The sequence below is a fragment of the Nyctereutes procyonoides genome, unplaced genomic scaffold (genome assembly GCF_905146905.1).
Source record: "Nyctereutes procyonoides isolate TBG_1078 unplaced genomic scaffold, NYPRO_anot_genome, whole genome shotgun sequence".
In the NCBI taxonomy this organism is placed as follows: domain Eukaryota; kingdom Metazoa; phylum Chordata; class Mammalia; order Carnivora; family Canidae; genus Nyctereutes; species Nyctereutes procyonoides.
Window position 1 is genome coordinate 45,085,922 of NW_026575052.1, and position 21,749 is coordinate 45,107,670.

Genomic DNA, 21,749 nt, shown 5'->3' on the forward strand with positions numbered 1-21,749 from the left:
GCCTCGTCCTGAATCCCAGCCTGCCGCCTGCATTCGCTGAGTGCGTGGCTGTGGGCAAGTCTCCTTTTTCTTTTCTTTTCATTGGAGTTCGATTTGCCACATACAGTCTAACACCCAGGGCTCATCCCGTCAGGTGCCCCCCTCAGGGCCCGTCACCCAGTGGCCCCGGCCCCAGCCCGCCTCCCCTTCCACCACCCCTAGTTCGCTTCCCGGAGTTAGGAGTCTCTCGTGGTTTGTCTCCCTCTCTGCTTTTCCCACTCGTTTTGTGGGAAAACTTTCTAATGCCTGTGCCTTAGTTTCTTCCTCCGTAGGATGACGGTGCTGACCTCAGAGCTGGGAGGATTCTCACCAGCCAAGACTCCCGGCACCGTGCGGGGCAAGTAGCAAGGACTCAGTACATAGGGGCGCTCAGAACTATTTAACTGCTACCTCAGATTCACAGCAAACTATGTTAGTTCTCCACCTACAGCTGGGATGTAAAGTTTTCTTTTCAATTAGCTTTTATTTAATTAGGTAACTAATTAATTTATTTATTTTTATTTTTTTGAGAACCTGCCATGTTTATTGCAGAAATTTGGTCACAATTCCCACTGGGTGGACCTCGTTGAAGTTGGAGCAGAGTGGGCCCTTTGTCCAGGGCTGGGCAGGTGCAACACGAAAGAGTGGAAGGAGTGTCTGGGCCCAGGCACTCAGAGCTGCAAGAGGATGTTGGGAGCCAGGCTGCAGGTGAGGTCTGTACCATCTGGCTCCACATTCAAGGACTTCACTGTGCCATTCTCTATCACCATAGAGAACCTCTTGAGCTGATGATTTCCAAAGAGAGATACCAATGAATCATCCAGTAACAAATCTGTCTCCTTCCCAAAGGCCCCAGTGGGGTCAGCCAACAGCCTAACCTTGCCTCCTGAGTTATGAGCTCATCCCCAGGCCTCAGTCACGAAGACATCATTAACGCTCAGACAGGCTATCACTTGGACCCCCTTGGCCTTCAGAGCCTCAGCCTGCTCCATGAATCCTGGCAGGTGGGTCTTGGAACAGCCAGGGGTAAAGGCCCCAGGGACTCCAAACAGCACCCCCTTCTTGCCCTTGAACAGCTCTGCCAGGTTCACCTTGTTCCCAGGCTCCCCTTCAAAAACCATCACCGAAGGGATGGCATCTCCCACCTAGAGGGAAAGACTTGATTGGGGCCATAGTGGAGATGGCGCTTCTGAAACCATGGGCCCCACCAAGCGTCCCGTTCCTGCCTCTTCGCTGGCACCCACCCGCTGTCAACGCTGACTATGCTGCAGACCCGAAGGCAGCTGTGGGGACGAAACCCGAGCCCACCCGGCTGTTCAGGACGTTCAGCGAAAGTAGCTGCACGCCAGTCCCAGCGCACACCATGGCCCGGCCCCCCTCAATTAACTTTTAGATTACAATGGAATCAATTCAAATACTCTTAAGTAAGTAACAATCTGGATGGTCGGTGGATGTGGCAAACAATTTGAAGGTGGTGAAACATATTGGCTCCTTGTTTACGCCAGGTACTGTTCAAAGTGCTCTACGTGTTTTAAGACACCTAATCCTTTCGTTGCTCAAGACGACGCAGGAACCTGAGCCACAGAGTAGTTAGGTGACTTGCCCAAGGCCACATAGCTGCTCGGTGACAGGTTCTTGAGGCCGTGCTCCTGACCCCTGCACTAAGAGAGTGGAGAAGGCTTCTGTCCAAGAGGTCTTCCTGGGCCCATGTGGTTGTACCAACGGGGAGTTTGCTCTCCAGAGATGAACCCAGCCTGGTGAGCTCTGAGAGGTGGTGGCGGCCATCCCCACAGATCCCGAGCAATTCCCGCCTGACAAAGTGATTCCTCTCCCTCCGGCCCCCCCTGTTGGATGTCCAGAGCAGCTGCCAGGAACCAACCCTCTGGGAAAAAGCAAATGCTCAGTGTTGGTATTTATTCTACGATAAAATGTTTCCCCTCCACATCAGTTACTGAAAAAAAAAAAAATCAGGCCTGAGGGACAACTAAACCAATTTTATTGTTCATGCTAAAACACACATCGGGCTTCCCAAGCTTGCAGCTGGGGACAGTATGCATTTCTGATGAAGGAGGCTTGGGTATTGTCCTCACTTTGGATGATGGGCCCTTCCCTGGTGGAGGGCAGACGGTCCTGCGGGCCCTGGTCTCTGGTGTGGGTCTCCTGTGCTGGTGGGAGGTACAGGTGGACCTGTCCAGCCAGGGAATGCCTGTCTCCCTTGGCTTCCTTTCCTCAGTCTGGCCGGTAAAGAGCAAACTCAACTCCTCATTAGAACCACAAACCCAAACAAAACTAGGCTCCAGAGAGCACTGGTTCTGCCAGTGAAGCACGGAACAGAGAACAGAATTGATATGTGGACGGTTCTTTGAAAACTATGGTGGAGAGTGGTCCCGAGGCAATGCAGCTTAGGGCCCTGACTTCTGGTTTCCTCTAGACCATGTCAAGTGCAAGAAAAAAAAGGACTTACTAAAAATATATGCTTTCTTCCCAAGAGAAAAGTTAGCCAACATCCAATATTTAGGTGAGAGACAACAACTCTGGTGTTAAACTTCCCATTTCCTCAGACTTGCAAAGAGCTGTCAGTGGTACAGATCTGAGGGTTTCCCAACAGTGAAGACATGTTCTGTGAATTTTTCTTTCCACCAGAAAATTCCTTTTGGTTTTCCAAGATGCAAAGTGTGGAATGGATCTCTGATGACTCCCATGTGGGCGAACAACACTAACACACAAGCAATAGACATTTCAAAGCAATCCATATAGACAATCATAAATTACAAAACTAGAAAACACATAAAACCCCACCACACTTCTTGCCTTTACAGTGGAATATACTAAGGAAATAAGCTGCCAGCTTTGGAACTTTCTTTCTTTCTTTCTTTCTTTCTTTCTTTCTTTTCTTTTCTTTTCTTTTTTTTTTTGGAACAAGGATATGAAAACTTTGGAAGTCCTTAAGTGTCCATTGCTCTATAAAATAATTTTTGTAGGTTCCTATATTTTATATATCTAAGCTTATACAATAGTCCATAATGGTTAAGATATTACATCCTATTTTATAAACATCATTCACATACGTATTACCTCATAAAGATTCTCTTTTGGTCTATTAAAAACACTGTACTTAAAAAAAAAAAAACCAAACATGACACAAGAGTCTATAGGTTCTCTGCTTACATTTCCATGGAGGTGTGAATTTTTCTCCCCTTCCATTTTGTCTTTCCACTTTTTCCCCTAAACGGCACCCCTCCCCGAGCCACATGGAATAAGAAGAAACAATTCCAGAAGATGAAACCCAGACTCTGGTTAGCAAACTATTCTAGGGTAAATTTCTGGGCTGACCTCATTCTGACCATTCTACTTCATCCTCACCGCTTCCCCACCCCTTCCACACTCCTTCCACTGCTTTTTGGCCCATGATGTTTTGGAATCCATATGGTGGAACTGACAGTTCAGAGATGAAAACTTTAGGAAACGGGTGGGTGGTGGTGCTTTTCTTAAGCTCCTGTTTGGTTGGAAACAAACCAGATGTTTCACTGAGGTTTTTTAAAAAAATATTTGGTCTATTGGCTAAGCAGAGTCAAAGGAAAAGCTACATTTCCATAAAACCTTCCACTTGGTAAGTCATGGAAAGTTCCCAGAGACTTAAAAAACAGCAAGTGTACAAATTAGGAGTGGTGATCTCCTGTTGCCTCAATGGGAGAGGAAGAAGAAAGAAAATGTGAGAAACAGCAAATGGGAATGAGAGGCTCTTGAACACAAGGCTGTAATTAGCTAATATGGTCTAATGGTTTTTGGGGACTAAACGTTGTTGTGTGTCCACCCCTCACCCCAACTCCCTAGTTTATACAACATGCTTCTGTGTGGGCAGCTTGCCTATACTTCACCTTTCCAAATATCATCTATAAAAGTAAAATTCCTTCTCTGAATTCAAATGACTTTTCTCTGGAAAATGAAGTCACTGAAACCTATGTATTGGTGGGCTGTAAGGCCTCATGGTAGTGACAAGTAGATCCCAGAGTCTGAAGGCAGCATCTCTAGTTTCTTTGCTGCTGGGCTAGGAGCCAACCAAACCTGAATGCATCCCAGAGGAAATGGAGCCAACATTGAGTCAGAGTAGTTAAAAGGGATGACAGACAACTGGCAACAGAATCACTGACCATGTGTGAGAGGCTGTGTCATCCTTGAATTATCCTTTCTGTGGTCTCTCCATACCTCTTAGCTTCTCACTCACCACCTGGCAGATAAAGCCAATACTTTGAGGTTGCTGGTGCTTATTATCACTTTCCTCTGGGGTTAACTGAGGGTAGGGTGTGGTTAAAAAGTCCAGGTTGCTCATTTAATTAAGAGAGCGGTGCTAGTTTGAGTCCTGCATGTGGCAGCTTCACATAGCAGAAAACATTCCTTTAACCACAAAATAAATTCCTTACTCTGCTCATGGTTTGGCTGCTGCTTGCTGCTGCTTACAAACAGGACTGCATGAAAGCCTAATTTTCAGAGCGAAATTATCATCCTGAACTTTTAAACGACCAACATATCCAAATGCTGCTGTGTTCTTGTCCTTATCTTTAATAATCGGGGTGGCATGTGCTTTTAAAAATGAAATTCTCATCGATGTCTTAAGATAGGGGAGGAGATGAAAATGTATGGCTTGAAGAGTCTCAGGGTACATCTGAATCGCATTTATTGGTTCCATGGCTCGCTCTGCTTAATACAGATAATTTAAAATTTGTGTTTAAGGTAGGGGCACCTGGCTGGCACAGGTGGGAGAGTATGCAACTCTTGATCTCAGGGTTGTGAGTCTGAATCCCATGTTGGGTGTAAAATTTGTATTTTAGAGTTTTTTGAAACCAGACATAGGAGATCTTCTAATGACCAGTCCTTTAAGACGACTTATTTCTGAACAAAAAAGAATGCATGGTTGTAACTGATTTTATATCTTTAGACTTCAAATAGCCTCTCTGTAGTCTGTGGTAGCTCTCTTATTACATCATGGATTTTTTTTCTTCTGGAATTCTTTATGTACTAAGTCCTCATTTCCTTAATCAGTATGTTCTAAAAGAAACCCTCTTGATCAGACAGTGTCGGGGGGAAAAGATGGCATGGGATCAGATGGAAAAAGAACAAAGGTGTGGTGGAAGGGCTCAGGATGATTGGTGGGAGTCAGGAGAGGGAGTCAAAGCTAGGGGTGTTGTGAAGAAGCACTGGCCTCTCTGGCTTGACTATCTAAGAGGAGAATCTTATACCATCCCCTGCCTCCACTGTTCCAAATGTGAGCTGCAGGGACTGGCCAGGTACAGAGCTGGAAGGAATTTGATGTCCAGTCTTTTCATTTGTCAGTTAGGTGCCAAGGTGTGAGAAGTTGTCAAGATAAAGTTTGGCTTGGACAACAGAACAGAGTAACAGGAGGGTGGGGAGTCTGTGGTAACCTGGAGCAGCTTACGTGCTGTTCCCCAACCTGACCCACCACCCACTGATGCGCTGGTTGAAGACAAATTTTTTTCTTCTCCTATTGCCCTTCTGTCCCAGAAGCCAGCCTGTTGGTATTCTGGTACCACCCCTGACGTCCAAGGAATATCACATCACAAGGCCCACAAACTCTCCATTGAGCAGTTTCCATCCAAGGAGATGATTTGTTCTCTTTGGTCTCCCAACTGTTGCTAGCTCCTCCTGGGAAGATGACCAAGGCAGGGTCTGTGAAAGTGAAAGAGATTTCAGAATCTATTATGTGTGAGTGCACTCCGGAAAGAACTATGGTTCTTAACATTACTAAGCCTTTTGGACAGAAGTCTTTCTTTTCATTTCATAGAATAGGTGTTAGTTCATCCTATCGGGAGGTACACAGTGTCTATTTCCCCACAGTGATGTAACTGTGGTCTTTTGGTTAAAGTTTCTATTTTCCCCTTTGTGATTAATAAGTGTCCTGAGAGGAAATAATCTGAGCTCTTCAAGCTTTCATCCACTAATTTTAATATCTATTGATGATTCTTGCCTGAACCAATTACTAGTGTAGTGGTTGCCGAATGGTAATTTTTTAAAAATTCCATCGTTCCTTCCCCATTTAGTAGTCGGCACTCTACTACAAGGAAGAGCTTTTCCTTATATTCATATATCAATGGACTCAGGGCTTTCTATCTGATGCGAAAGATTATTATTTATTACTGCCCAAAATCTAATAATGGAGAAATGTCAGACAAACCCTCACTGAGAGAGATTCTATAGAATAAAAGGCCTATATTCTTCAAAACGTTGAGGTCATGGAAGACAGTGAAGCTTGAGGAATTGTTCCAGATTAAAAGAAACTAAAGAGAGATGGTAATTAAATGTGTTATGTGGTCCTGGATGGGATCCTAGACATTACTTTTTTTTCTGTGAAGGAAAAAGAGTAGGCATTGAAAACATCTCAGGATAATGAAATAAGATCTGTAGACTAGTTAACAATTCTTTATCAGTGTTCACTTCCTGGTTTTGGTTATTGTTTTGTTGTTATATAAGACCACATCCTTGTTTACGGTACACACTGAAATGCTTAGGCATAGATGGGCATTTGATCTTCGGCATATTCTCAAATGGTTCAGAAAAATTATATATATAATTTACATTAAATTTTTATGTAATATTTAATTAATATATACTATATAAGAGAAAATCAAAACAAACATGGTAAGATGTTTTAGTATCTAGGGTGCCTTGCTTTGAAGGGTGTATAGGAATTCTTTGTACTATTCCAGCAGCATTTCTGTAAGTCTGAAAGCCTTTTAAAAATAAAAAGTTAGAATCCATGAGCCCCCAGAATTTCTCCAAGGCCTCAAATACTCTACTTGGATGACCAACTCAAGTTGCACACCACCGTCCCCACATATATACCCAGTGTCCTCCTTGCCCTGACCAGCCCGCAGCTCCTTCTCCCCCCGAGCACTGAGTTCAGAAGGAAGGGCAGTAAGGGCTCGGGCTGACCTGTCCAGGCGAGGGCAGGTGGCCTGAACACCCACCACAGCTCTCCAGGGCTTGGCTGCTTGGCCTCTGGTCCTCCTGAGTGCAAGTGAAGCCCCAGTGGATCATGCCGAAGGGGGACAGGCTGCCTAAAGGCTGACGAGAAATTGGCCCAAGAGCATTGAGAAAGACTTGCCTTCTGAAAGTCAGCCTCAGAGCCTGTCCATGAGTGAGTGCGTCCCCTGAAAACCCAGTAGAAGTGGACACGGGCAGGAGAGGGAGTCGGCCAGCTTTGCCCTGTTGCTTCCATCCAGCCTGTTGACTGCTTTCCTCTCCGCGGACTCCGGCTGATTGGACAGACCAGTTTTCTCTTTGGGGAAACTCCGACCATGATCAAAGTTTGGTTTTCTGCAGGATGGCGTGGGGCCGATCTTGCCAGCGATTTATGGGCAACACGGAGACTTGCCCCGCAAGCCCTCACTCTCTAAAGGCAGGGCTCTGCTCCATTGCTAGTGTCCGTTCCCAGGAAGCCCGAGTTTGCGGCAGGCAGGTGCCTCCTTGAGCTCTCAGGGCCCGTGGACGCGATGCCCAAGGACTCCCTTGCGGACGTGCTCCACGCAGAGTCTCCAGGTGGCTGCTCCTGTGCAGCGGGAGAAGCCGGCGCGAACAGTCTGCGATGGCTGGGTGCGGTCTGCCCCCTGCCGTGCCAGTTACACAGGATTTGCATTCATGCTCTCTTCGCCGCACACCACCAAACGCGGGCAGGAGTTTAGTCCTGCTGTTCGTGACTTTTTAGCCCTTAAAAGGGAGGGCACCTGCGCTGGATAGGTCTTGCTTCTCCACGTACCTAAGTTGGTGCCCGTGCCAGGGCTGGGCATGTGCCTTTGGGGATTTGGGGACGGGTCATTGTCACTTGGGCTCAGATAACGGCGTGCTGTCATCTGCAAATCAGGCGGGGTGTCGGCAGCTGGGAGCAGGACCCTCCAAGATGGAAGGCCAGGTTATCTGAGACAACTGCATCTGGATGGCAAGGGAGGAGTGGTGGTTGGTTTGCTCTTTTAACTGCATTTCTTGTGCCGTGGTGTTTCCGAGGGAGAGCACAGGGGCAGGAAAGGAATAAGGAGGTGACTGCCAAGGGGAGGATGGCTGCCACATTAATCTGGCCTTCCAGGTTGTGCTAAGTGATGGAGAAAAGAACTCCAATTCTAAGATCCACTGACATTCTACGAGGCCCCCGAAAATCCCATCAGTGGTGGGAGGTGTGACCTTACCTAGGGCTGCCACTGCATAGTCCTCGGCAGCAGCCCTTATTAGTGCTGTGTTGGTGGGCCAGGGTTTTAGGGCTAGGCAGGTAATAACTCTTTGTTGACTGAGCGCTCAGGAGAAAAAGTCTATTTGAAGTAGAAAAACCTGATGTCTACAGGAAAGCTTTTAGGTTTCATCTTAAATGAGGGGGCAAGCAGTCAGCAGCACTGACTGGAGTCAGAATGCCTGGGTTTAGCCCCCAAATCCACCAATTCCTGACCCTGTGGAAGTTGTCTTCTCTCTCTAGGTCTTAGTTTCTTTATCCGTAAAATGGGATAGTATATAATAATAGTATTTACTTTGTGTAGTTGTGATGAGACTTTTGAATCAGTAAATATAAGTAAAGCACATAGAATAGCGTCTGGCACAGAGTAGGGGACTGTAATTGTTGGCATGAAACCATCAGGATAAATTAAAAGACCTCTTGAAGGCTATTTCTTGTGATCCTCCTTCTTGATTATCTCCAAGAATGGAAAACACCATAGGTGGAGACAAATCATTAAACAGGCTCATTGGCACTCATTGGTTGAGTTTCCTTTGCCTTAAAGACCCAGATCTCCGTTCTCTCTGTTGAGTTCTGACAATTTCCCGCACTAATTTAAAAATAAGGATAATAACAGCTGAGTATTTACTTTAGATGGTTGCTGTGAGATGGTCTCTCTTATTTTCCTCTACATTATATGGATGAGAAAATTGAGACTTGGAGAAATGAACGGACTTGTCCAAAATCACACAGCAAGTCACACCGGAGATACAAGTCAAGTGTTTCAGTTCTGTAGCCTGGGCTCTTCCCCGCTCTGCCAGAGAAGGATTGGGCCTGGGGGTGGGGAGGAGCAGAGGGAGGAGATGGGAAGAAGGGAGGAGGAAGGAAGCTCCCAACTAATAGTGTTTTCAGACTGGGTGACGGCGCATGGAAATTCAGTATGTAATTCGGTATGTACATCCTAATGACAATGACGCAGATGACATGCCTTGACTACAACCAACCATCCTGACTGCTTTAAAAAAAAATGACAGATTGCTTTGTGCTTGCCACACAGTCACTGCTTAAAAAGCTGGGAGAGCCAGTCCCCTTGGAAGGTGTTCCGAGCCTATAGGCCTGGAATGCTAGGGCTTAGGCACAGCCCCTTATTTTCAAGAAGGGGAATGGGGCTGGAGAAAGGGCAGCCACTTGCCTCTATGCTGTGGCATCTCCCCAGAGCTCCTCCTGCCTATATGAAGGTCCTTCTTGATAGGAACAAAGAAGATGGACCTATTCTTCCATTGTTGGTTCAACACATATTTATCATATGATCCAACCTGCTGGATAAATGAATGAATTTCCTGATGTCTGAGCTTGTTTCTGTTCGCCTTGCCACACTGCATGTCTGGTTCCTTCTTGGTCTTCAATCTCAGTTCACATGTCACATCCTTGGAGAAACCTTTCCTGGCCATTCTACCTAATGTAGCCCGTCCCCCTCAGGCAGTCTTTGTCCAATCACTTTGTGTCCTTCATAACACCTGTCATGTAGAAGCAGTCCTGGGTGTTTGCTTACCATTTACCCGCCTTCATGAAGGCAGGAAATTTGCTTGCATTGTTCACTGCTGCATCCCAATGGCATGGAACAAAACCTGCACATGGTAGGTGCTCAGTCGGTGTTTGTTGGATGGAAATAAACAGATAAATGAGCGAGGTGACACTGATGTCTACCAAGGAGGAAAATATTCTGTGACTTTAAATGGAGAAGAGTGAGAACTGGGATGTTGGCCGGCAGTCCCGTGGTCATCATGGTGTGTCTAGCAGTTGAACTCATTGGCACATGCATTTTCTGAATGACGAAGTGTGCCAGGCACATTTAATTTCTGTTAATTGGCACCAGGGAGGAGGGCATTTTATCGAAATCACAGCCAGCTGGAAGCATGTCCATGTGAGACCTCGCTGCACAGCACAGTGGACATTTCATCAATGCTGCCACCTTGTGAGGCTGCAAGTCCCCAAAGACGCAGCCCCAGTGTGCTCACTGGCTGGGCTCAGGCGCACTGACAGCCCTACACCTTCCACCTCCAACAGCTGAGGAGGCAGGGTGGTGGGGAAAATCAGACAAGAAAAGACGGATGAGCATTATGGCATAAGGTGCATTTAAAATAACTGTCCTATGACCTTAGCCCCGAGCTGTTTACCAGCTTATGTGAAAAGTGGAGAGAACAGAAATCCGAGATTTCGAGTCTTGCAGAGCCAGCCCTGCTGCTTCCTTATGGTGACCCTAGACAAGTGCTTATCCTCCGAGCCCCAGTTGTTTGAGCTAATAAATAGGGGATCCTAACACTTAGCTCATGGAATTGCTGTGAGGATTCACAGAGAAACATGCATGTGAATAACCACGACGGCTACCACCACACAGCGTTTCCTACGTGCCGGGCGCCGTGCTCATGACTTTACGTCCATCTTCTCATTTCCTCCCTACCACACCTCTCAAAGAACTTACTTCAGGCATCTTGCAAGCAAGGGGACTAAAGATTGGGCAGATTAAATGACTTGCCCACTGTGGTGGCACAGGGAGGAAACGCCGAGCCTGGATTTGCATCGGGCCACCTGATGCTGTGCTCTTCACCGCCCTCTGAGTGACCCTCTGAGGGGTTAGCTCAGTACCTGGCATTGGGGACACGTCTACCAAATGGCAGCCGGCAAGAGGCTGTTCTTATACTTAGCATTTCCCCTGCTCAGCTGCTTCCAAGCCTCTGGGTGCCTGTGGACTCCTCTGACAGCTGTCCCTTGTAGGGCTCCTTGTGTGTGCCAGCATCTCCCTGCTCCCTTCATGTGCCCTATAATCCTATGAGGTGCTGATATATTGTTTCCACTCTTCAGATGAGTCAAGAAAGTCTCAGGTTAGGTAGCTTGGTCCAAGATCAGAGCGCCCAGAAGACCAGGATTTGAACATGAGGACTTGTGATTCCAGTGCCCAGGTGCTTTCTCTCCACATGGCAAACGATGTTTCTCCGTGCTAACATCTTTTAGAAACTGCTTCTTGTCCTCGAAGCCCCCTGACAATTGAAGCACACCCTCATAGCTCCCCCTTCTCATTCCTGTTCATATGATAGAGCCTAGCTTCTTTATTGTACTTTCCAATCTTGAATTGTGCCTCCATATCCATTTATTGGTCATAACTACCATTTATTTAACACTTCACTGTACCCCATACAACAATCAGAGAGGTACATGCATGATTTCATTTAATCCTGCTGAGAAACCTAGGAGGTGGAGGTTCTGATACCCATTTGACAGATGGGAAAATGCGCTTAGGGAGGTGTTGTAACTTTAGTCATGTGCCACAGGAAATATAACTAGGGAGTGACAAAGCTGGGACAAAACCCCAGATGATTTGGTTCCAAAACCCATCACTCACCCGAGCAAGTATGTTATATTGCTTCTCCATATCTTATGAAGTTCTAGTGGATTGGGAACATAGCTGGTGTAGCTACCCCCAAATCCTTGTTGACCAAAGCTTTAAAATCTAGTCCTTTGTTCAAGGTCTCCATAATGAAGAAGTCCTAGGCTCTCAGAACTGCCAACATCTAAAAACAGCTTAAGCTTAAAAAAGAATTGAGCTTATAAATAGAATGTGCAGAATGGGATATTTGGAAACGTGGTTCTGATATCTAAATTTCCCTTCCAACCAGTGTCGCCCCTTCTGACTGACTGCTCTGTTCCTCGTCACGGAAGCTGGTGCTATCTCTCTCGAGCTGTGACTGACATGTCCTCTTCATGCAGGGAAGTTTTCCCAGCTCTCAACTTGACAGAGATGTAAAACATCTCCCTGAGGAACTGGGAGTGGGGAAGGGCTGGGAATCGGGGGTGGCTACGTTCCTTGGTAGGTGATACCGCTTTGAATCCTCTTTGGTCCTCCAGGTGTTTTTGCTGCCTCCTTACTTTTAGGTTCAAACTTGCTTTTGCTTTATTTGTGAAGGTCTGCTGAATGCCATCAGCTCTCACAATCCTCTTGGGTGGTTCGGGGAGTCACTGTTTTCATGGGGAGGGCATCAGGGTGGCTCTGGCCTCCAGAACACACGGGACCTCCAGCAATCAAACTGACGTCAAATGTCCTTCATCAAGTCGGTCAGTCAATCTAGCACTAATGCTAATAGCATTAACTGAGGATACACAAAATGGCTTTTGCAAATGCCTTTTGCCTTTCTCCCTGGGTCTTGGCTAGCATCCTTTTAGTCCTTACTGGGCCCTAGCTCTTGTCCATCCAGCAGTTGACCCTATTTGCATAATTACCTTGCATCTGGGGGTGTGTATTTACCCCTGAAAGTAATCGCCTTTGAACTTTGGATAAATACCAGCATGGAATACTGGAAGATGTTCTTGCAGTGCTCTCAAGCTTTCTTGTTCCCACAGAGAAGATGAAAGTGGAGGGTCATTTTGGAGATCATATCCCCCATCTTTTTGTCTCTTTTCTGTATCATTTAGAGTGAGTACAGGCAAAACCAGAAATAAACTCATGAAGAGGGAGAGATCTAGGGAATGCAAAATGACTATTGTGCATTGACATCAATGATCCAAAACCACACTGTAAGCTTGGTTTACATTTTGCTTGGCTGTGTCTAGGTGCCCTTGCAGCAGGGGTACATTTGCTTTTTGGATATCTCTTTAGAGAACACTCTCAGTTACCTTCCTTTCCACCATGACTTCTTGATGACAAGACCCTTGTATTTTAATCTGGGTGGGATGGACCCTCTGAAGTAAATCATCCTCTGTCCCTGTCCCCATCCTCATGCCTGTGATTTCAGAAGCACACACCCATTTGTCTATCCTCTCCAGCCTCAACCATGCTATTAATAGTTGCCATTGAACAAGAGGGATGTGGTGATTTAAGGTTAAGTTCTGGGCTTAGAGATTCTAGTCCTTGTTGCCTTAGACTGGTCATTTGACCTCTGAACCTTAACTGTAATCTCTAAAACAGGATAATGCAATTCCTCCCCTCATGGGGCTGGAGAGAATTAGGTGGCATAATGCATGTAAAGTTCTTGGTACATAGTAGGTGCTCAGTAAACGGTGACAATTATTGCTGGATGATGAGTTATACTTTTTTTTTTTAGTTTAGTAGTCCCCTATCATCTCAAACTAATCATGAAACCTTAAATAAAGCATTGCAACATGTAAATCTCAGTTTCTTGATCTGCAGTCAGAGGACAAGAATAGCTTTTCCCTGCAGACTTCACAAGGTTCTTAGGAGAATTTGTCAGCAGCGGCAGCCAGATCTGTTTCAGTTTCAGATTCTAAGGAGCTGCTTCTGGTTTCTGCAGTTGGCTCCCGCAAAGGGCCAAGCCAGCCCCACAGGAGAGCCGCCTGGAAAGCCCTATACTCAGTTCGAGCACAGCCACAAACCATATTTTACCTGTTCGTGAGCAGCATGATCTCTCTAAACAACTGTACTGGGAAGAATCATATAAAAATCCCTCTCAACTAGAACCTCTCAAAACCAGACATGCTGTACATCAAAATCTCAATTCCCAGCAATGACTCAAAGCCTTGGCATCCCAGTGACAGAGGCCAGATGGGAGTTCACATATTCGGCGGGGCTTCTATGGTCTCCGGTTGCAATATCTGCTCTGACTAGTGTTCACTGAGATCTATAAGCCGCACTGAAAATTCCATATGGTACATGTGTGGAAAACTTACAATGGGTGATAAGCATGGGGTTGAGGACAGTGGTTGTGAGGAAAGTGGGGAGGAGGGGAAGACAGAATGAGATTGGATGAAGCACACAGCAGGCTTCAATGGAATGGATAATGATTATTTTTAAAAAAGCTAGATGGTTGGTATATGGTTATTTCACAAACCTATATATATAAGATACACACACACACACATATGCCATTGAATTAAAAAAGGGAGAAAGGCAGAAAGGAGCCCCCAAATCCAGTTAAAATTAATAAGAAACACCAGTCTGCGAGGCCCATATGGATTTTCTCTCTCCTGTGGAACGACTGAATTCCCACCATCTGTCACAGAGCTTGATCCAGAGTGGCTGATGGACAACTGGTGCTGAATGGATGGATGGATGGATGGATGGATGGATGGATGGATGAATCTGCAGTGCTCCTTCATGCCCCCACCCCCACTACCTTTGATCCCACTTATGCCCAATTCTATTTGTCAAAGACAGAAGGGCTTCCTGAGAACGTTTTGTTTCTGCTCTGGTCCAGGACACTATACTATGGCTTGATGGCTTGATCATTGAACATTGTTCTATTTCAAGCAAAATGTCCTTACAAGATTTATTCTCAGGGACACCGAGCTGCTATAGGTACCTTTGGAGTTAACTCCTGTCGTTGGGTCTTGCCTGCCCAACACATTCCCTGAGTGACTGTCATTCGTGGTCACCTGAGAGGGTGCTGAAAGTGCTAACATTCCCTTCCCTCAGCCAAAGGCAGAAACTAGGGTCTCTACTGTGAAGATGTAAACAAGAGAGGTGCCCATGGCAGCAGCTGCTGGCCCTGGGTTAGCTGAGCTTGCTCAGCACTTGCTCCCAGTGGAGAGACTTGATAGGACTTTGCTCTTCCGCCTGCCACAGTGTTCACTTCCCAGGAAGGGAGTCCAGAGGCCATGTGGCTGGTCTGTATGGGCAGAGGAGGGCGAGAGGGTGAGGATCATGCCCACTCATCTTATTGCAACAAGCAACTTCCATATCTGCTTAACTGATGCCAGAGGAGCTGGGAAGCTCAAAGGCATTGCTGGTACCTGTGAAAAGGCAGACCAGTGAGCAAGGAACTGCCCGCCCTCCAAGTCAGCTCCTGTCCTGAGCCACAGGCCTGATGGAAGTAATTGTCAGGGGCTGGGCAGTGGCTCAGATGTGGGCTGGGCAGAGTGCTGGGCTGAGAGCAGTGCTCTTGGTCTCTGAAGGACGTCTCTAGGCCTTATTCTGTATAACAGGGTACCAGTCAAGATAGTCAACGACCAGTGTGGTGTAGGCACCAGCCAATGACAACGAAGGAGAGCTTTACTGCTGAAGGTCTCAGCTGCACATGGCCCGAGCCCTTTGGCTATTGGAAGGTAGAGTGATGGGGAGAACGTGGAGAAAGGGCCAGGGAGCAGGAGTGGGGAGATGCCTTGGGGAGCTCAGAGCATCCACTGTTCAGCTATCATAACAGGCGTTGTTCAATATATTGGCAACCATTGTGGATACATTTCCACCCTACTGTACAATACGAGAAAGACAGGTTTGGTTCTTATACATCAGGATCACTTTATGCTGACGACACAGATGCCTAGACCCCACCTTAAAACTACTGAATGATACCCTGTCAGGCCCAGACTAAGCTTACTATGCTCATGAGACCCAAGTGCCTGGATCAGCTGATTCTAAGGGTCTCCTCTAATTTTCAAGGCATCCCTGAAGACTGTGCAGTGAAATATGGTACACAGACTCCAGGAGAACATGCCTAATTCAGGTATAGGTCATGTGAGTGAGTGAAGCAGGCTGGTGGCACTGCAGTAAATTTAAGTATGCGTGTCCATCTAACTAAAGCTTGCCCCGACCCAGTACCACTGCATCACTTCTGTTTGGGAACTGCAGGCCTGGCATGGACAGATCTTCTGAGTTTTCAAGAGAAGTTGGAAGTCAATGCACCATGTTTTTATTGAGTCAGTTTTGGATTTAGCCAACTCACAGATGGGGCACTGCTTTAAACTGTTTCTGCTCCAAAAGCCCTGTCTGTGGAATGATGGCGGGTAGAGGAGGTGTAGCTGGTCCCACATGAGAAAGGACATAGACAAGCTCTAAGTGCGGGTCCTGATGCTGCTTAAGGAGACCATTTCCTCAAGTGTGGCTCTAGGAGTCTGTACTCAGCTGATTGTGCCCCTCTCTCACCTCTCAGATGTCCCTCTTACCCCGCACTCCCCAATCAGAGCCTACCCTCAGCACCTTTCCTAGCCCTGGGATGCCAGGGGGCGATCATGAGGCAAAGAGGCACCTTCCTAGTGACTCTGAGTCTTGGCTGAGGGATGGAGCTCTCACAGGTTGGGATATTTGGCTTCAGATATGAGGTACTCAGTTCCACCTGGGATCTCTGGAATGTTCCACGAAGGAGTGGATTCCTCTAACTATAAGAGAACTTGGCTTGATTGCTGCATTTAAATCCAAGTGCTAAATGCTTCTTTCTCTGCTTGGGATGCCCTTCGCCCACCCTTTTTCTATCTGACTCCTTATTCATCCTTCAGGACTCAGACTACCCTGTGCTCTGACCTCTGTGATGGGGCAATATTTGTTTCATTTTAGCACCACTGTCCTGGACATGCCATTCCTTTAGCCTTTCTCACCTGGAATTTCAGTGGCCTGTTCCCTTAAAAGCATTCAAGTCTGACATGTGTGAGGTGTGTACTATGTCACTTCATAATATTATGTCAGTTAATCCTCACGATAGCCCAATGAGACTGGCACAATTATCATTCCTATAGAAGAAAACAAGGTTCAGAAAGGTTAAGTGACTTACCTAACATCACATGGCTAGCAAGTGGTAAATAGGGATTTGAACCCAGTCTGCATGTAGCAGAACCTGCATTTGCTACCATTGCACTATGTCATATCCCTGCAGTTGGAAGCCAGTGGTCTGGGTTCAAGGATGGTCCCTTAATTCATAAAGCATAGTCCCATGTTGGGCTTTGAAGTCAGACAGCTTGAACTTGGTGCCTGGGCAGCTGTCAAAACCACTCTGCTACTATCTGTGGTTACCCTGTGGGCCTGTTTCCTTGGCTCTGTACTGGGGACTATTTACAGTTGCCTTATGAGGTTACACCAGACATTATAGGATAGGATGTACCTGTTGTCCTCACTGCAGTGCCCAACACATGGGAACTGTCTGAAACCCACTGGTGGAATAAATGATTGGAGGTGCCAATGAGTTCCAACTTTTACTTGGATAAAACACTCTCTTGCTCCTTTCAAATCCTCCTATGATTCCACAGAGATGGAGTTTGGTTGGAGAGGGACTAAGTGTGATGCTGGGTGTTAGTGAAGAGTCAGGAATGGGGGTAGCAAGCCTTTGGAGTTGTTTACATTTCTCAAAAAGACTACCCTATAAAGGCAGTGGGCAACTGGAAGAATATTCTGTTTTGTGTGGAAGGCAAGGACTGTCTTCATTACTCTTGTACGCACAATGCTTGTCAACTACACAGTTAAAAATTAACTGGATCCACTGCTACTGAGGCACAGTCTAAATATTTGCTTGGCTGGTCATATCATGTATCTGCCATTCTGGGTGTAGATTGCTAAACTCATAGAGGGTGTTCTTTTGAGTAAAGCAGCAGCTTACGAACTTGACAAATCATAGGATGCCTCCCTGTCCTTGTGACTTTGTCCCAGTTCTCCATCTGGATAATTATATTCAGCTCAGTGAGGCAAGGAGTTGGTCATGTTCATTCTTTGGAGCAGATAAGGGTGATATCTCACAGAAACACTAGAACCTGTTACCATGTTGGCTCTACCAACACCAAAGTTCTGACACCTGAGCAGTATTCCTTGGCAGGATTATGGTTTTGCTTTCATTTTATTAATATCCAGAAAAGTATGTGGACAGTTCAGTTTGCCAAGTGCATGTATGTGTGTGTGTGGGGGGGAGGGTATGTAGAAGATAAATGTTTTTAATCTCAGGATTTCAAGAACTGTCCAGGAAAAAGGTCTAATTAGACCTGCCTTGTTTTTTCTAATGACACCCAGGCTCAGTGGCAAATGGCATTTATGCACTAAAGTGCCCACCCTGATGGGCATGCAATAAAAGTTAGATCACAGCAGTCAGGTCTAATGAGAATTAATGGGTTGTCTTACAACACTGCCTCAGCTCTCCGGGGTGCCCCCTCAGCCTTGTTTATATGGTGCTTGCTTCAGCCCCATCTCTGTGGGGTCACCTGGTTTTGCAGGCTCCATCCTTCTGTCCCCAATTGTCAGGAGTGTCAAAGTCACTCTTCTTCCCCTTTTTTCTTCTTCCTTGATACTCCCTGCCCTGTCTTTCTTACACACATACTCCCAGCTTCTCTCCACCCTCCCTCTTCTCCTCTGTGTCCCCTTCCCTCTCTAACCTTCTTGGCCTCGTCCCTGTAAGACCAGCTGTCCTCCAGGAAGTGTCCCCAATGCAGCCTTGCACTGGCATCTTCTCCTTTACCTTACTGCCCTATTCCACAACCCAGTGAAACAGCTAGTCTATCCCAAATAAAAGAGACAGTAAATAATGTCATAATGCAAATAAAATATACATCTAAACTCACACTCCTTACACAGTTTTGAAGCATGCTGTGTTTTCTTGGGGAAGTCAGACTAGAGCCAGAATGAATGAATTACCCCTAATTCCATACAGGACCTTGCCTGCAGCTCTGTACTTCCTGCTTATCTATCATGTAGGATTATATGTGGGAAAATAGACTGAGAAGTTTAAAATATGATCATAGCTTTCTCTCTGACCTTCTTGTTTGGACCAAATCCAATAAGCTGACTCCTTTTGGTTTTAGAGGATTCTCAGAATGATCAGAGTATCCATCACACATCCTTCCCCAGATTCCTCCTTTGCAGCCAGGATTATGACTCAGTGGAGGGAACACCATGGCAGTCACTGGCGGCCAGTGTTGGGGCTCCAAAAGATGGCAGAAGCCATTCTGGTGCTTGTTCAGAACAGGGTGAAGAGGTCAAAGAAGGAATGCCAACATTCCCACCACTGTGACTCCCATGGCTGAAGCCCCATTTAGGGCACCACAGAAATTCTATACAGAACACAAGGGATGAGGCTGCACACTCCATTCTGGGGAAGAGGGCAGCCAAGACTGTCTCCCACTCTTTGGTCTGAGTAGTGGCCTTGCATCAAATCATTATGTTCATAGGCCACATGCTTTATCTTCCCACCCAGGACATGGATCCTTGCTCACCCCTTTCCTTTCCCAGAGGTAAAATGGACAGAACGAGGACCCGTGTTTGAGTACCCAAAGAATGGCAGGACTCCCTCAGTGGAGGCAGACTGTATTTAAATGCAATTCACCTCTTTGGGGTCTGGGAAAAGCCACCTGTAGATTCATTTGCTGGGGAACATAGTCTGTGTGGCCGAGGCAGCGGGCACCGGGGTCATGGTCTTGCCCAAACTTGACTTCCTTCGGAGGTCTGTTTGCTGTCCAGAATGGCAGCCGCTTCGGTGGGCGAATAGGACGGTCATCTCTGGGCCTGAGGGGGCTGCTTCAGGCTGGGACCCCTTCAGGGTGGCAGGCTGTTCAGGCTTTCCTGAGGTGGGATGGGAGGTGTACTGCTTGGCAGGAGGAGGGCTGTAATTCTGGAATCTCACGGTTTTGACTTGCTGCAAGAGAAAGGAGAGCAAAAGGACCCAGGTGAGGTGGAGCTGTGCTGGGACTTGACTCATGCTCTTGCTCAGTACTTGTCCCTGCTTAATAACCCTCATTTCTGTGTTCACTCAGCAGAGACCTGTGTCTGCTCTGAGGGCCTACTATGCATCATGCTGTGAGGTGCCGTGAATCCAAGAGCAGACAAAAGTGCCGTGAATCCAAGAGCAGACAAAAGTGCCCTGACAGACAGATGGGTTAAAACAAGTGCTGTGCTGGCCACAGTGTAAGATGCTAGGGGTGTAGAGTGCGCTCTCACTGCAGCTGCAATGGGGCAGCCAGGGAAGGCCTCCTCGAGGCAGAGCTATTTAAATTGAGAACTGAAAAATGAGAAATGGGAGAAAAGGGCCGAAGCCAGAGGCTATGGTCCCCTCTGGAAAGTACAAGAGGTATGCCTTCCCTCTCTCCTCTCCACCTGCCATTAAGGCCTAACTCCAGGCCCACCTCTTCTGTGAGGCACCTCTCTACCGACTCCAACTCAAAAGTTTCTTTTCTTTTCTTTTCTTTTTTTTTTTAAGATTTTATTTATTTATTCATGAGACACAGAAGGAGAGAGGCAGAGACACAGGCAGAGGGAAAAGCAGGCTCCATGCAGGCAGCCTGATGTGGGACTCGATCTCAGGACTCCAGGATCACGCCCGGAGCCAAAGGCAGATGCTTAACCACTGAGCCACCCAGGCATCCCTCAAAAGTTTCATAATGGCCTTGTATCCTCAGAGCAGAGTTCCCAACCTGGACACCTGGTGGCATGATTTCATCTGCAGGATGTTTGAGAGTTTGACTTAGTTGCCAACACATAAGAATCAGGTGATGGCATTTAAAAATTAGGACTTCATATGTCTTTTAAAAAAATTCAAAGATCTGGTGCATTGAGATCTGTGCCCCATCCTGGAACCAGCTGCCTGGCCCTGATGAGCAGGTCCCCCTTTCCACGGGAGGCATGGTCTCCTGTCCTCAAGCCCTTCTCTCTTTCTTTCACCTCTCCATGCCTCTTCTATCTCTATTTTGTACCAACAGGTATTTGCTTGAGCACATCTCTGACTGAGGGCTTAATCGTGTTCTGTGCTACTGTTTAGAAATCGTTTGCTTTCCATGGAATTGGATCCTAGTGTCCCCCACTAAGAATGTGAGTGTCTGCGTACTTGGGATGCTCTCTACATCTTGCAGAGGTCTGGGCACTTATTAAATGCTGATTGTTCAGGGCTGTTATCTAACAGCCTGTGGTAAGGGCAACTGGGGGCTGGAAACTGGAATCTGACTACTAAAATTCAGAAAAACAACCCCTAACATATATATAAGCCAACACTAACTGTTTCCAAATGCCTTTTCTTACATGCTGATAGCTTAGCATGAAGAGCATGAGTTTTTCTATCAGATATGGATTCTACTGCAGACACTGCCATGTGTCACCTGTGTGCCTTTGGATAATGTACCGTAACTCCTTCCACCTCCATGTCCTCATTTTAAAATGAAGGTGACAGTAATAATACCTCCTTGTTGAGAATAATAGTATCTACTTCAGAGGGTTACTGTCAGGATTAAGTGAGGTGAGACGTGTCAAGTCCTCAGTACAGTGCCTGCCAGGTTGTTAGCACTCAGTGAATACTTAACAAAGAAGAGGAAACCATATTGTCTTTCCTTTTGGGATGGAATGGGTAATGGTGCTGTGTTGACGGTGGTGATGATAGTGGTGATGATGGAGACAGTGGTGGTGGGGATGGTGGTGGTGGTGGTGATAGTGGTGATGGTCATGGTGGTAGGGATGGTGGAAATGGTGATTGTACTGAGGGTGATGGTGGTGGTGGGGATGCTGGTAGTGGTGATTGTAATAAGGGTGATAGTGGTAGTTGGGGTGATGGTCAATAAACTAAAAACTAGCAATCACCTAGTCTTCTTAATGTCACCTTTATCTTACTGTTCCTTTGGCCTCAAGGATCTCAAGGATATTATTGAGAACCTAAGATTTTAACAAGAACTCAGGTCTCTAGTGGGAAAAGCCCCGGACTAGAAGGTTAAAGATCTGACCTGTCATAGAGGTCATCATAGTAAAAGTCAGTTGTTGGTGTTATTATAATTCGGTGTGACCTTGAGAAATCACTTAAATTCTCCTGTGTCTCAGTTTCTCCTCTATATCATGAACCCTTGT

The 21,749-nt window shown here is 46.5% G+C and overlaps 1 protein-coding gene and 1 pseudogene across 7 annotated transcripts in view; both read right to left on the reverse strand.

Annotated features, from left to right (window-relative positions):
* Nucleotides 1-552: 552 nt before the first annotated feature.
* Nucleotides 553-1,383, reverse strand: LOC129514099 (peroxiredoxin-5, mitochondrial-like; annotated as a pseudogene).
* Nucleotides 1,384-2,002: 619 nt separating this feature from the next.
* The window catches only part of SH3RF2 (SH3 domain containing ring finger 2), a 132,354-nt gene continuing 112,607 nt past the window's right edge, over nucleotides 2,003-21,749 (reverse strand). For 5 of the 7 annotated variants that reach the window (XM_055331223.1, XM_055331216.1, XM_055331222.1 and 2 more), the window contains 2 exons: nucleotides 19,252-19,560; nucleotides 2,003-5,703 (listed from right to left, as the gene is read on the reverse strand). In XM_055331223.1, coding sequence (XP_055187198.1) covers nucleotides 19,285-19,560 — 276 coding nt within the window. In that variant the 3' untranslated portion in view covers nucleotides 2,003-5,703; nucleotides 19,252-19,284. Of the gene's footprint in view, nucleotides 5,731-19,216; nucleotides 19,561-21,749 lie in introns of those variants that run through there. The other 2 variants (XM_055331217.1, XM_055331220.1) reach the window with 2 other exon arrangements.